The sequence below is a fragment of the Amblyraja radiata genome, chromosome 3, assembly GCF_010909765.2.
Source record: "Amblyraja radiata isolate CabotCenter1 chromosome 3, sAmbRad1.1.pri, whole genome shotgun sequence".
Classification (NCBI taxonomy): domain Eukaryota; kingdom Metazoa; phylum Chordata; class Chondrichthyes; order Rajiformes; family Rajidae; genus Amblyraja; species Amblyraja radiata.
Window position 1 is genome coordinate 8,560,034 of NC_045958.1, and position 16,683 is coordinate 8,576,716.

Genomic DNA, 16,683 nt, shown 5'->3' on the forward strand with positions numbered 1-16,683 from the left:
GCAGAGGACATGTGTCCACCTGGGGAGAGGATACAAACTTAAAGCACACGGCATTGGGGGTTCAGTATTGATGTGGATAGAGAACTGGCTGGCAAACAGGAAGCAAAGAGTAGGAGTAAACGGGTCCTTTTCACAATGGCAGGCAGTGACTAGTGGGGTACCGCAAGGCTCAGTGCTGGGACCCCAGCTATTTACAATATATATATATCTGGATGAGGGAATTGAAGGCAATATCTCCAAGTTTGCGGATGACACTAAGCTGGGGGCCAGTGTTAGCTGTGAGGAGGATGCTAGGAGACTGCAAGGTGACTTGGATAGGCTGGGTGAGTGGGCAAATGTTTGGCAGATAATGTGGATAAATGTGAGGTTATCCATTTTGGTGGCAAAAACAGGAAAGCAGACTATTATCTAAATGGTGGCCGACTAGGAAAAGGGGAGATGCAGCGAGACCTGGGTGTCATGGTACACCAGTCATTGAAAGTAGGCATGCAGGTGCAGCAGGCAGTGAAGAAAACGAATGGTATGTTAGCTTTCATAACAAAAGGATTTGAGTATAGGAGCAGGGAGGTTCTACTGCAGTTGTACAGGGTCTTGGTGAGACCACACCTGGAGTATTGCATACAGTTTTGGTCTCCAAATCTGAGGAAGGACATTATTGCCATAGAGGGAGTGCAGAGAAGGTTCACCAGACTGATTCCTGGGATGTCAGGACTGTCTTATGAAGAAAGACTGGATAGACTTGGTTTATACTCACTAGAATTTAGGAGATTGAGAGGGGATCTTATAGAAACTTATAAAATTCTTAAGGGGTTGGACAGGCTAGATGCAGGAAGATTGCTCCCGATGTTGGGGAAGTCCAGGACAAGGGGTCACAGCTTAAGGATAAGGGGGAAATCCTTTAAAACCGAGATGAGAAGAACTTTTTTCCCACAGAGAGTGGTGAATCTATGGAATTCTCTGCCACAGAAGGTAGTTGAGGCCAGTTCATTGGCTATATTTAAGAGGGAGTTAGATGTGGCCCTTGTGGCTAAGGGGATCAGAGGGTATGGAGAGAAGGCAGGTATGGGATACTGAGTTGGATGATCAGCCATGATCATATTGAATGACGGTGCAGGCTCGAAGGGCCGAATGGCCTACTCCTGCACCTAATTTCTATGTTTCTATGTTTCTATCTAGAGACTTTCAGTGTAAGATAATGAATAAGAAATCCAAAAGGGAACTCAAATACCTAAAGAATGGTGGGAATATGGAACTTGTTGACTAGGAGAGGCTAGGACAAAAATATATACATTTAAAAAGACGGGCAAGTACATTAAGGAGAAGGGAATGGAGGGTTCTGCCGATAGATTTAGATGAGTCGAAATGGGAGGAGGTTCAATTAGGCGAGATGAATAAATGGTCTGTTTCTATGCTGTACAACTTATGGAAAAATCTTTACCAACTTGGTCACATGCATATTATAATGACAAAATATGTATAGATGTGAGACATCAACTGATGATATTGTGTTAACAGAACATATACATACATATACAGATAAAATATATATCTTCAAAAGGCATCAACTTATGAAAATTGAAAAAAAAGATTAAGAATACAATTCTCTGAAGTTAGGGAGAACAATACCAGTATCTAACAAAACAATACGGCCCACATGCATTGGCTATGGTGCTGTTCATGTAAATATGTTATTGGCAATTTAAAGTGATTAATAATGATCTTATTCTGAAATATAATAAAACAAAAGAACAATAACAATGTTTTTTGGTTTAAGATTATTGTGTCCTATTCTATTTTGTATGTCTGTAAATTGAAGATATTTTGAGGAGGTTGGATTTGGCCAGATGACTCAAGAACCAATCTAGACATCATAAACCCAACACTGAAGACTTCATGTAATCTTCAATCTGTTGTATCTCTGAAGAATTTCTATTCCCTTTATGTGTAGTAGCCAAGACTCTTGTTGGCTGCTTGAAAACCAGCTTCCACTGAAAAGAAAAGAAACAGCCATTTATACAATTTTTAAAAAAAAAATGTATTTTTTGAGTTGGACTAACATTCCAAACAACCTCTCCTGCCATCTCCAAACTCCATCTGGCCCCATTTCAAGTAAGGACTGCAGAACCATCAAAGGGCTGAACCTGCAATTGGCGTTAAATCTACTAAAGTGGACATAAGTAAATTAATATAATGAAAAATGCTTATAATGCTCAAGAAAATCACAAGCATTTGAGGGCAGCACAGTGGCACCACGGTAGACTTGCTGCCTTACAGCAGCGCCCGAGACCCGGGTTCGATTCCGACTACGGGTGCTGTTCATATTGAGTTTGTATTTTTATTTGGCCCACTGAGTCCATGCTGACCAACAAACACTAACACACTATCCTACATACTAGGGTCAATTTACAATTTTACCTAAGCCAATTAACCTCCAAACCTGTACGTCTTTGAAGTGTGGGAAGAAATGTGGAGTACCCGGAGAAAACCCACGCTGTCAGGGAGAATGTGGAAACTCCATACAGACAGTACCAGTAGTCAGGGCCAAATCTGGGTGTCTGGCGCTGTAAGGCAGCAACTCCTCCGCTGCGCCACCCAACATTAAAGGGGTGTAGCAGCGGCCACAGGTTATGGGACCGATCCTGACCTTGAGTGCTATCTGTGTGTGACTTTGTTGTCCCTGTGACCACATGGGTTTCCCCCGGATATTCTAGTTTAGTCTCGCCCCACAAAGGCATGCTTGTAAGTTTAGTTTAGTTTAGAGATACAGCGTGGAAACAAGTCCTTCGGACCACCGAGACCCCACTGACCAATAATAATAATAATGGATGGGATTTATAAAGCGCCTTTCTAATACTCAAGGCGCTTTACATCGCATTATTCATTCACTCCTCAGTCACACTCGGTGGCGGTAAGCTACTTCTGTAGCCACAGCTGCCCTGGGGCAGACTGACGGAAGCGTGGCTGCCAATCTGCGCCTACGGCCCCTCCGACCACCACCAATCACTCACACACATTCACACACAGGCAAAGGTGGGTGAAGTGTCTTGCCCAAGGACACAACGACAGTATGCACTCCAAGCGGGATTCGAACCGGCTACCTTCCGGTTGCCAGCCGAACACTTAGCCCATTGTGCCATCTGTCGACCAATGATCACCCGTACACTAGTTCTATCCTACACACTAGGGAAAACGTACAGAAACCAATTAACCTACAAACCTGTTTAAGAAGGAACTGCAGATGCTGGAAAATCGAAGGTACACAAAAATGCTGGAGAAACTCAGCGGGTGCAGCAGCTTCTATGGAGCGAAGGAAATAGGCAACGTTTCGGGCCAAAATCCTTCTTCAGACTGATGGGGGGTGGCGGGGAGAAGAAGGGAAAAGGGAGGAGGAGGAGCCCGAGGGCTGTGGGATGGGAGGAGACAGCCCGAGGGCTGAGGAAGGGGAGGAGACAGCAAGGGCGAACAAAATTGGGAGAATTCAATGTTCAATATTCAACCTACAAACCTGCTCATCTTTGGAATGTGGGGGGGAAACAGGGGCACTCAGAGAAAACCTATACAGTCACAGGGAGAACATACACACTCCATTCAGACAGTACCCGTAGTCAGGATCAAACCTGGGTCTCTGGTGCTGCAAGGCAGCAACTCTACCACTATGCCACTGTGCCGCCCAATACTGTTTTAATTCACCCTTTCCTAAAACCATCTTCCTCAGTGGAGCCGACTTCAATCTGATCAGCGTGACTGTGAGAATGTCCCAACACAGGCTGTATTAAGGGGTGGGGGTGAATTAGCCCCACACATGGAAATGATGAAAAAACATTCTAATAACAATTGGCCGTTAGCAAATGCATTAATCTCTTTAAATGATCAGTGATGTATTTGATATGCCAAACATTATAAATGTATCAAAATACAAAAATAAAATAATTTAAATACACTAAAAAAAAAGATGATCTGGAATCTACACTGAACTTTCCCCTAGGTAGACAAAAATGCTGGAGAAACTCAGCGGGTGAGGCAGCATCTATGGAAACCTACACTGCACTGTAACCTGCACTGTTTTACCCTTAACAGCCTCCTCTTGAACATCAAAAAAACTAAGGAGCTGATCGTAGACTTTAGGAGGGCACATCATCCGAGGACGTACACACCATTGAGGATAAATGGGGATCCTGTGGATAGGGTGAGCTGTTTTAAATATCTGGGAGTCCACATCTCTGAGGATATGACATGGACATCACACGCCGCAGCACTCGTGAGTAAGGCAAGGCAGCACCTTTACCACCTCAGGCAATTGAGGAAATTCAGAGTGTCTCCGAGGATCCTCCAATGCTTCTACTCAGCGGCTGTGGAAAGCATCTTGTCCGGAAATATCACAATCTGGTTTGGGAATTGCTCTGCCCAGGACAAGAAGGCTCTGCAGAGAGTAGTGCGTTCTGCCAAACGCACTACATCAGGAGGTGCAACTCCAGAGCCAATAAGATCATGGGAGACCCCTTCCACCCCTGCAACGGACTGTTCCAGCTGCTACGGTCAGGCAAACGCCTCCGTTGTCATGCTGTGAGAACGGAGAGGTTGAGAAGGAGTTTCTTCCCAGAGGCCATTAGGACTGTAAACTCCTATCTCACCAGGGACTAACTTTACTGAACCACTCTACTGTTTTTTTTCCCCCTTTTTCCTTCTGCCCACGATATTTAATATGTAAAAGAATATGTGATTCTGTTCCATTCTGTTTGCAGTTTGTTTGTTTGTTTGTTTGTTTTTTGCACAAAGTCCGCGAGCATTGCCACTTTTCATTTCACTGCACATCTCGCATGTGTATGTGACGAATAAACTTGACTTGACTTGACATAATCAAACTAATGTGTTCCTGGAAACTGAATTAGGACAGGCCCCAAGGCATGCGAGTAGATTTCCCAGCATAAGTGCTTGGGAACTCCAGGAGATCAGTACAAATGCTTTAGCCTAATCTGCAACAAGAGAGCATTTTAACACAACTAATACTAAACAGGGCAGGGCACTGCATTTTTTTTGGCTTAATCAGGCCTCCTAGCATGCCATAAGGAATCTAAGGTTTTTAAGGTAAACTTCTGGAACAATAGAATGAACTGAAGAAAATGCAAAAATATCTACTGTGTATTTGTTAACAATTTGTTTTCTCTAAAAAAGTGAAGTCTTCCTCTCCGCAAACCTTACATAATCCACAGAAAAGTACCAATCGTAGCCCCACCAAGCCTGGTTTCAACCCTAAAACCTTTATTAAATGTAAATGCTCAAAATTGTTACTCTGGTGAACATCCATCAGCTTTAGAAAATGGTGATAAACTCAGAGTTTTTCCCACCAAAACACTTGGCAATACCGTTTCTGAGAACTGGGCAATATTTGGACTTGAAACAAATTGGATCAAGATGGCATTAGTTGTCTACTCTATGGTAATACATGCAGAGTCACAATGCATTGTTTCATTTATACACGTGTAAATGAACAACTGTGGACTGTTCTCTATGGAACAACTAAATGTGAGGCTGACATAGCTGCCTTTAGCTATAGGCTGCTAATCCTACAAACCATCTGGATTGGACCACATAGGTAATTAACTCCAACTGTGTTCTCTCTCTCCACCTTATGTTGTTTTGTGACGTGCATCGAAAACAAAGTATCTCACCATAGCTCAGTACACCTGACAATAATAAACCATTGCCACCATAAGATAGAGAGAAAACATTGGTGTTAAATTACCAACTGCTCTAGGCCAGGTTGTTGTTTTAGACCTGATAAGCAGGATTTGCAGCCTCCTGCTAAAGAGGAGGGAAGTAAAGCATCCCTTTTTGGAAATTAACGGGAATCTGGAGAGGCAGCTGGTATTAGCCAGCAGAGTTTGGCATCAAATTAATGACCTCCCAGTGATAAGGACACTGCAGTTAGAAAGGAATGGACGCATCAGTCACAAGACAAAATGGATGGATTTTGCAGTCTTTCTTCTTTAGATTTTTTAATGTGAAATGTGTGTATAATTTATGTATGTTGTTTTGTCTCCGTGCCTGTGATGCTGCTGCAAGCAAGATTCTTCATTGTATCTGTGCTTCACTGTAATTGTGCAAATGACAATAAAATCAACGATTATTGGGATAGGAAACACAAATGTGAAGCAAAGGTTAGTCAGCAGGTGATATATGCTACTAGTTCATTAACTGACTTATCACTGACATTGTGGTGTTAAACCATTCCTGTATACGAGTGTATGAAAGGTTATATGTCAGTCATTGCATTCAGTTATTATAATCTGTTAAGTAAAGTTCGTTGATTACAAAATGAGAAATTCCAGATTGTCATCACCGTTCATTACATTTTCTGCGCCAACTCTTGTAATTTAATCTCCCGGCATTATTAACATTGATAGACACGGTGATGTTTTCAAGAGAGAGTTAAGGGCCTATCCCACGAGCATGCGACTCCATGCGGCAAGCGCGACCTAAAAGGGCCGGTCCCACCAGCATGCGACTGCATGCGGCAAGCGCGACCAAACCAGAAGCGGGGGCCGCGCGGAGGTCGAGTGAGTGACATGAAGTTCGAGCGAAGTCCGCGGGAAGTTCGCGCGTGACGTACAGCGTCGAGGCGGTGTGTACGGCGTCGAGACAGAGCGTACGCCCGGCGAGGCGGTGCGTACGGCGTCGAGGCGGCTGTGGGCCGGTAGGCCGTTGCCGCGCGGAATTTTTGAACACGGTCAGTTTTTCGGAGCCCCGCGCGATGTCGGGACCAGCTCCACACAAATCCATACGGCTCCGGCGATCGAAGTGGGACCGGCCCCGCGAGGCCATACGGCTCAAGCGACCACGTTAGGTCGCACTTGCCGCGTGCAGTCGCATGCTCGTGGGACAGGCCCTTTAGGTCGCGCTTGCCGCATGGAGTCGCATGCTTGTGGGACAGCCTCTTTAGATATAGCTCTTCAGGCCAACGGAATCAAGGGATATGGGGAGAGTACTGATTTTGGATGACTCGAAGGGCCGAATGGGCCCACTCCTGCACCTATTTTCTATGTTTCTATGGTGATTCTGTTCCTAAAATGTTTAGGACTACAGGAGGACTGCAACGTTGGTACAGTGCTGAAAAACTCTCAATGAGCACTAATCGGGGAGTATGAGATATTCAGGTTCAAAAAGGCTTTCCTCCCAGTAGGTAAAGGCGTGCAGTTCCAAGAGAAAACTGAAAATGTAAATTTGACTATCCTAAGGCAGCCTGCCATAACTTTAAGGAAGACTATTAAAAAGTCAAAAAAGAATCTCAATATTTTTAACAAACCAAATTAATGACTGCAATGTTTCTGTTACCAAGTGTTGGGAAATCATAGGCTGGTTAAATATAAATTATTTTGGAAATATTAATACTTGTCTTGTGTACTCATAGGGTAATTGGCAGCATTTACAGCATGGCAGACAGGGTGCCAAAGACTTAAAGCTCTGCCCCTGGGAATTTCCCAACTCTTTCTATGGTCATATGCACATAGCCTCTTATCAGATCCCTCATCCTTGAGATACTCAACCCCACAGCCTCCCATCGGCCGAGCAAGTCCGCACCAACCAGCGTTCCCCACAGTCTACAATTTACAATTTTACTGAAGCCAATTAACCTACAAACCTGTAGGTCTTTGGAGTGTGGGAAGAACCCCGAGCACCCGGAGAAAACCCACGCAGTTCACGGAGAGAATGTACAAACTCCTTGCAGACAGCACCCGTATTCAGGATCGAAACCGGGTCTCTGGCGCAGTAAGGCAGCAACTCCACCACTGTGCCGCCATTATAATAATAATAATAATGGATGGGATTTATATAGCGCCTTTCTAATACTCAAGGCGCTTTACATCGCATTATTCATTCACTCCTCAGTCACACTCAGTGGTGGTAAGCTACTTCTGTAGCCACAGCTGCCCTGGGGCAGACTGACGGAAGCGTGGCTGCCAATCTGCGCCTACGGCCCCTCCGACCACCACCAATCACTCACACACATTCACACACAGGCAAAGGTGGGTGAAGTGTCTTGCCCAAGGACACAACGACAGTATGCACTCCAAGCGGGATTCGAACCGGCTACCTTCCGGTTGCCAGCCGAACACTTAGCCCATTGTGCCATCTGTCGTCCCATTATAGGAAAGTCATTGATTGATTTGATCTTAGTCTAACACAGATAGCACCGGATGTCAAATCTGAACCCAAGATTATGACCTCCAGTGCTGTCTGTATGGAGTCTGCACTGTAATCAGTTGAGAATTCCCTAAGTGCTCCTGTTTCCTCCACATCCTCAATGATAGGTTGAGGTTGACCGGTTAATTGGCCACTGTGGCTGCCCTTTGTGTAAGACCGGTAGAACCTGCAGGAAGTTTAGGATTGTATTCAATTTATTGTCATTGTCTCATAAGAGACAACAAAATCGATTTTCCTTACAGTCATAAAATTTTTTAACAAAAGCACAAACACAGAAGTCCACGACTCAACATCCCCACAGCGGCACCAAAGTTAGGGAAGGAACCAAAGTCCTGTCAGCCTCCTCGCTGATCTTCCCAGATGTTCACCCGTGGTCGGGGCCTCCCGAGTACCCTGTAGTCGCCGCCACGGGTGGCCCGATGTTCAGGCCCACTCGCCGGGAATGATGGAACACCGAGTTGATGGGAATGTGGGAAAATAAAATGGAGTTTGTGCAGAATTAGTGTGAATGGGTGCTTGATGGTTAGTGGGTCGAAGGGCCTGCTTCTGTGTTATATTAATCAATAACTCAATCTTGTCCTTACCTGCTGATCCTTCAGGGAAGCCATGATTTACATTGCTGTAGTTCATCCCATATTGGTTATTGAAGTCACTGGCTGGGCCACCGTAAGAATGCAATGGAATTGTACCAATAACTATTGGTAAATCAACCGTTAAACCCATTGACCGTGGGATATCTACAGTTACCTGAGGAACATCAAGCACAGCCTTAAGGATTAAAAAATCTCAACTCCAACATATTTAGTACCTTCCATTATCTCTGCTTCGCACTTACAGTAACCATTGCCACACCGAGTCAAACATTTGACACCACCCCATCAGAACCACAAAGCTTTACTGAAGGATGGATAAACAATCTGCTAAATCCACTATTTACATCACAACAAGATATATAGATCGAGATACCTGAAAAAGAGCTACATGAAGATAGATACACAATGCTGGAGTAACTCAGTGAGTCAGGCAGCATATCTGGAGAGAAGGAATAAATGATGTTTCGGGTCGAAATCCTTCATTAGTTTCCGACCCGAAACGTCAACTATCCCTTTTCTCCGCAGATGCTGCCTGAGCCACTGAGTTACACCAGCATTTTGTGGCTGCCTTTGGTATAAACCAGCATCTGCAGTTCCTTCCAAAACAATCAGCTACATGGTTTCCATTTACAGAAATATTGACACTATTATATAATTCAGAACAGGGGCCTGCTTATAACTCAGGTTGATAATGCGCTCTCAAGATGCCCCTCCCCGTTACACCATCACACATATGTAGCCCAAACAATTATATCAGATTACAATCAAACAGGTCAAACAGAACTTAATGCTCTGCCACCTTTTTCTGGTGCATAGATTTCCTGGTCTCAGTTTGTTAAGTAATGCCGACCTTAATTTCGAAGATACTTTGCAGTAGATTACTAAACCTAAACTGCACATTTAAGCAAGTATAGAGTCATAGAGCTAGCTATACAGCTTTAGGCCAACTTGGCCATGCTGACTAAGCTGGGCCTTTTGCCTGCAATTAGCCCAGAGCCCTCCAAACTCTTCCTATCCATATATATGTCCAAATGTCTTTTGAAAGTCATAAACTACTGTAAACATATATAATTGTTATTGAGAGAAAGTGAAATAGGAAATGGAAACAGGAGTAGGTAATTTGGATTTGGGGATTTTTAGTCTTGCAATTACATTCAATACAATTTTGCCTGACTCGCTGTCTCAATGCCATATTCCTTCCTGGTCTCTCCCTGAATCTCTTGACGCCTATTGTTTCTAGAATCCCATCTTTTTTTAAATATCTCTAATGACATGGCCTTCCACGTTGGAGAATTCCACTTCACCACTCTCTGAGAGAAGAACATGCAGGGACTTTCAGAAGGCTTTCGACAAGGTCCCACATAAGAGATTAGTATACAAACTTAAAGCACACGGTATTGGGGGTTCAGTATTGATGTGGATAGAGAACTGGCTGGCAGACAGGAAGCAAAGAGTAGGAGTAAATGGGTCCTTTTCAGAATGGCAGGCAGTGGCTAGTGGGGTACCGTTAGGCTCAGTGCTGGGACCCCAGCTATTTACAATATATATTAATGATCTGTATGAGGGAATTGAATGCAACATCTTCAAGTTTGCGGATGACACGAAGCTGGGGGGCAGTGTTAGCTGTGAGGAGGGTGCTAGGAGGCTGCAAGGTGACTTGGATAGGTTGGGTGAGTGGGCAAATGCATGGCAGATACAGTATAATGTGGATAAATGTGAGGTTATCCACTTTGGTGGCAAAAACAGGAAGGTAGACTATTATCTGAATGGTGGCCGATTAGGAAAAGGGGAGATGCAACGAGACCTGGGTGTCATGGTACACCAGGCATTGAAAGTAGGAATGCAGGTGCAGCAGGCAGTGAAGAAAGCAAATGGTACGTTAGCATTCATAGCAAAAGGATTTGAGTATAAGAGCAGGGAGGTTCTACTGCAGTTGTACAGGGTCTTGATGAGACCACACCTGGAGTATTGCGTACAGTTTTGGTCTCCTAATCTGAGGAAAGACATTCTTGCCATAGAGGGAGTACAGAGAAGGTTCACCAGACTGATTTCTGGGATGGCAGGACTTTCATATGAAGAAAGACTGGATAGACTCGGCTTGTACACGCTAGAATTTAGAAGATTGAGGGGGGATCTTATAGAAACTTACAAAATTCTTTAGGGGTTGGACAGGCTAGATGCAGGAAGATTATTCCCGATGTTGGGGATGTCCAGAACAAGGGGTCACAGTTTAAAGATAAGAGGGAAGTCTTTTAGGACCAGGATGAGAAAATCATTTTTCACACAGAGAGTGGTGAATCTGTGGAATTCTCTGCCACAGAAGGTAGTTGAGGCCAGTTCATTGGCTATATTTAAGAGGGAGTTAGATGTGGCCCTTGTGGCTAAAGGGATCAGGGGGTATGGAGTGAAGGCAGGGATGGGATACTGAGTTGGATGATCAGCCATGATCATATTGAATGGCGGTGCAGGCTCGAAGGGCCGAATGGCCTACTCCTGCACCTATTTTTCTATGTTTCTATGAATTAATGGATATAGACCACTTTCAGTCAGAAGTGCCGGTTTATTTAGCATCATGATTGGTGAACAAAGAGCCTGCACCTGTGTTGAATTGTTCTACATTCTATGTTTAGAATCGGGGTGGGGACGGACAACTTGACTGAAGTGGAGGTAGAATTAAATGGAATTAGTATATGTTCTGTGTAAATAGTTACCATGTTTGTCATGGACTTGCTGGGATGAAAGGTCTGTTTCTATGTTGTTTCACTCAATGACTCCATCCTTGCTCCTACTGAAAATCGTTTTACAGAATAGTATGGGGAAGTGGTGGAAGCAGATAAAATAGCAATGTATTAAGAGGAATTTAAACAGGCATCTGAACATGCAGGGAATGGAGATCGTGTGCAAGCAGAAGGGATTAGTTTAAAATGGCACCATTGTCAGTACAGACATTATGGGCTGAATAACGTATGCCTGTGCTGGATTGTTCTATGTTGCAATGTTTTCCCTTTCAGTTTAATGCTATTTTATTCAAACGTTAAAGGTATTAATGCAAAATGATTTGGGTGGAAGATGACAGCTAGAGGGCAAAAGCAGTCAAAATAGTAGGTGAGGTAAAGTTAAGATTATGCTGTAACCAGTGAGCTCCACTTCTGAATGCTTGCCATTACTACACTCTTTGTGGTGTTGTCCATATTTCACATTGTCCCCACTCTAAACTGTAATTCAAAGTTATTTACCTGAATTGAATAGTCCATCTGAATGATGCTGCAGTTCATGAGTGTCGGAATCAATTCTGGGATTTCCAACATCATTGAATTCCGACTGTCTTTTTGTCCGGCTAGGACTGGCTCTCCCTTGGTTTTGATTATAACCTCCGACAGGGTCTTTTTCTTGGTTTTTGCATGGAATATGATTGTTTTCACAATGGCTGCCTTTGGCACCACTTTGCGGGAAGAGTGGTTCTCAATCTCAACAAATATTTTAATCGATTCACCTAAAAGTACAAGATCCACAATTCATATAATCTTAAATATTCCTTCTGGACGTAGCAAATTAGTTACAATAACAAAAGTCAGTAAGTAAAATTGAGGATAATTGAAGATAGGATTTTCACAAGAAGAGAGGGAGGCGCAGTTGGTAGAGCTGCTGCCTCACAGTACCAGAGACATGGGTTCGATCCTAACCTCCGGTGTTGGCTGTGTGGAATTTGCATGTTACTCCTGTGATCTCAATGGTTTCCACTGTGTGCTCCGGTTCCCTCCCACCTTCCAAAGATGTGCAGGTTGGTAGGTTAACTGGCCATTGTAAAATTGCCCGAAGTTTAGGATGGGGATGAGAGTGTAATAACATAGAACTACATGTGAACGAGCGATCAGTAGTCAGTGTGGACACGGTGTACTAAATGGACTCTTTCCATGCTGTATCTCCCAAAAACAAAATCTGCATCTCAGGGTCATCTGCAGTTCCTTCTTACACACTTGTAGAAAAATAGGTGGATATTGTGATAACGATAGTTTGTGATCGTCCAAAGTTCTCCAGGTTCTGGAAAACTCTCAATAGATTGGAAATCTCCAGATGAAAACCGTAATTCAAACATGAAGGGAGATCGAAAGCACACAATAACAGGCCAGACCAGTTGGTGCAATGTCTGTTGTTGAGAAAATCTTGGAATGCATCAGGAAGTAAAAACAGAATATTTAGAAATGTATGATAGAATCAAGCAGAGTCAGCATCATTTTATCAATAGAAATTTGTGTTTGTCAAGTTTAATAGAACCCGCAGAGGATGTATTGAGCAGGATGGATAAAGAAGAACCAATGGTGTGCCAGTACAAGTCACTCTGATGTAACATGATAGTTGCGTTTCCAAGAAACATTGTATTACAGAAAAAACCTGTTGGAAATTGTATCAATGGATATAGGGATCGAGGGGCAATACGCACTATAACTGTAGGACTCTATCACTCTAAGCGGAGGCATGACATTTTCTGCTGCATGGAGTGGTCTCTAGATTGGAAAGTGTCCATGTTGGCGTCTGACGCAAAGCATGAGGCTTTTGGGCTCTTCCAGCTCCATTGACAACAGCAGGGGCAGTTTCTGCATGCTGGAAATCAACGCATTCTCCTCTATTTATTTGGTTCTTTATTGCGAACAGAATAAAAAATAAAAAGCAAGTATGAAACAGAATACAAAAAACAAAACAAGAATATTTATAAAGCGTCATCAAAAATATTTATAAATAAATGAATCGTATGTGTCCGAAAAGGAGCAGGAAGAAGCCAAAGCTTATTAATTCCCACCCCTTATTCAACTGCTTGTAATTATCTTATACAAATTTAGCAGTTATAAACACCTATTTCCATATGTTCACCAAATTATTTACATTTGTACACTAATCAAATATTTACAAAGTCATACAAAAAAGAGAGATTTTAAAAAAAAATTTTAAAGAAAAAACCCTTCATGTACTATACAGTATCTCTTAGTCATATATATATATATACAACCCATCACCCTATAATCACCATTCCCAATACAATCCCAATGAAATGTAATATGCAGGGATATATTAAATAAATATCAAAAGTACATCGGGACGACACATGGCACAGTGGGCTAAGTGTTCGGCTGGCAACCAGAAGGTAGCCGGTTCGAATTCGGAGTGCATACTGTCGTTGTGTCCTTGGGCAAGACACTTCACCCACCTTTGCCTGTGTGTGAATGTGTGTGAATGTGTGTGAGTGACTGGTGGTGGTCGGAGGGGCCGTAGGCGCAGATTGGCAGCCACGCTTCCGTCAGTCTGCCCCAGGGCAGCTGTGGCTACAGAAGTAGCTTACCACCACCGAGTGTGACTGAGGAGTGAATGAATAATGCGATGTAAAGCGCCTTGAGTATTAGAAAGGCGCTATATAAATCCCATCCATTATTATTATTACATAAGAGGCCGACTGTCTCAGTCTCGGGTGAGTGGCAATTTTCAATTATCTCAGAGATGTAAATTGTAAACAGGAAAACAGAATTACATAAAACAATAGGCTAAGTAGAGTTCTGTTAAATGCTGCAGTGAAACCTCACAGAAAGAGCTTTGAGAAAGCAAATAGCAGTTATTAAACAGTAAACGAGTAACCTTTTAATGTTATATTATGGTGAATATGATACAAAGTAGCAAGAAGAACAGTTTCCGGACTTTTACCTGCCACATAGCCCATCCGTTCAACTTCGGCTTTTAGTGATATCGGGCCAGAAGCACAACACCAGCAACAAATAGTTTTCTCATTCGCTGCTGTGTGTGGTTCCTATCAAAATAACAAGAAAAAAACCCCACAGTAAACACGCTTGCTTCCACCAGGATTGACAATCGTGTCTAAAACCATCAAGTTCAAAGATTATCTTTGTGCTTCAGAATCAATGTACTTAAAAAAAAAGTTAATGATAGAAATACTAAATTTGCAATCAAGATTAACCTTAATTGACAAACAAGAATTATTTGCTAGAATATGGTCTCCATTTATTGATTTTTTGAAAGGGTAAATTGGTCCGGAACGGAAGCCTGACTGAAGCTTGAACCCAGGATTAGATGAATAGTTATGTTTTATAATCTACGGTCCTATCTCCAACGTTGTATTATTGGTAACTTATTCTATTCTTTTTATCGTGTTTTTTTCTCTTCTTTCTCACTATCTATAAAAAAATATAAACAAATAGAAGCAGAGTTAATATATAATTGATAAATGAGGATCCCTATCACTCTGATAACTGGAATCCCACCTATTAACAATATGTAATTGATATACTAAATGTGTTTTGATTATGATATGTACATGCTTCTAATAAAAATATTATTTAAAAAAAGGTTAACCGTAGTTGAATGCAAAATATCTGAAGGTCTCCAACTTTCTGATTTACTTTATGAAGAACGAAACACAATTCATGGGTTTCATACTTTACTGCTGATGCTATTTTTTCCCGCACTTAAGATTCAGATTAGTTTCTCATGCACACCATGATACAACAAAATTCCAAGTTTGCATGATGTTCATAAACAATAAATGCGATAAATACAACAAAAATACGAAGATGAAAGTTGCAGAGCAAAATGCTATAAAGATTTTCATTCAATCTGAAGTAATACAACAAAAAGAATAAAATGCAATAACGGAATAACCAATTGAGGTAGAGCTAAAAATAAGGGTACATAGAAACATAGAAACATAGAAATTAGGTGCAGGAGTAGGCCATTCAATATGATCATGGCTGATCATCCAACTCAGTATCCCGTACCTGCCTTCTCTCCATACCCTCTGATCCCCTTAGCCACAAGGGCCACATCTAACTCCCTCTTAAATATAGCCAATGAACTGGCCTCGACTACCCTCTGTGGCAGGGAGTTCCAGAGATTCACCACTCTCTGTGTGAAAAAAGTTCTTCTCATCTCGGTTTTAAAGGATTTCCCCCTTATCCTTAAGCTGTGACCCCTTGTCCTGGACTTCCCCAACATCGGGAGCAATCTTCCTGCATCTAGCCTGTCCAACCCCTTAAGAATTTTGTAAGTTTCTATAAGATCCCCTCTCAATCTCCTAAATTCTAGAGAGTATAAACCAAGTCTATCCAGTCTTTCTTCATAAGACAGTCCTGACATCCCAGGAATCAGTCTGGTGAACCTTCTCTGCACTCCCTCTATGGCAATAATGTCCTTCCTCAGATTTGGAGACCAAAACTGTACGCAATACTCCAGGTGTGGTCTCACCAAGACCCTGTACAACTGCAGTAGAACCTCCCTGCTCCTATACTCAAATCCTTTTGCTATGAAAGCTAACATACCATTCGCTTTCTTCACTGCCTGCTGCACCTGCATGCCCACTTTCAATGACTGGTGTACCATGACACCCAGGTCTCGCTGCATCTCCCCTTTTCCTAGTCGGCCACCATTTAGATAATAGTCTGCTTTCCTGTTTTTGCCACCAAAATGGATAACCTCACATTTATCCACATTATACTGCATCTGCCAAACATTTGCCCACTCACCCAGCCTATCCAAGTCACCTTGCAGTCTCCTAGCATCCTCCTCACAGCTAACACTGCCCCCCAGCTTCGTGTCATCCGCAAACTTGGAGATATTGCCTTCAATTCCCTCATCCAGATCATTAATATATATTGTAAATAGCTGGGGTCCCAGCACTGAGCCTTGCGGTACCCCACTAGTCACTGCCTGCCATTGTGAAAAGGACCCGTTTACTCCTACTCTTTGCTTCCTGTTTGCCAGCCAGTTCTCTATCCACATCAATACTGAACCCCCAATGCCGTGTGCTTTAAGTTTGTAAACTAATCTTTTATGTGGGACCTTGTCGAAAGCCTTCTGGAAGTCCAGATACACCACATCCACTGGTTCT

The 16,683-nt window shown here is 42.8% G+C and overlaps 1 protein-coding gene and 1 long non-coding RNA gene across 6 annotated transcripts in view; one reads left to right on the top strand and one right to left on the bottom strand.

Annotated features, from left to right (window-relative positions):
* Positions 1-1,173: 1,173 nt before the first annotated feature.
* Positions 1,174-16,683, bottom strand: part of LOC116970777 (arrestin domain-containing protein 3-like) — an 82,981-nt gene continuing 67,471 nt past the window's right edge. For all 5 annotated transcript variants that reach the window (XM_033017278.1, XM_033017274.1, XM_033017275.1 and 2 more), the window contains 4 exons: positions 14,487-14,589; positions 12,032-12,288; positions 8,787-8,949; positions 1,174-1,988 (listed from right to left, as the gene is read on the bottom strand). In XM_033017278.1, the coding sequence (XP_032873169.1) occupies positions 1,939-1,988; positions 8,787-8,949; positions 12,032-12,288; positions 14,487-14,589 (573 nt within the window). In that variant the 3' untranslated portion in view covers positions 1,174-1,938. The remainder of the gene's footprint in view (positions 1,989-8,786; positions 8,950-12,031; positions 12,289-14,486; positions 14,590-16,683) is intronic.
* LOC116970779 lies at positions 5,323-10,688 on the top strand. Its single transcript, XR_004411311.1, has 3 exons — positions 5,323-5,494; positions 10,282-10,284; positions 10,651-10,688. It is a non-coding gene; the product is annotated as an uncharacterized LOC116970779 (long non-coding RNA).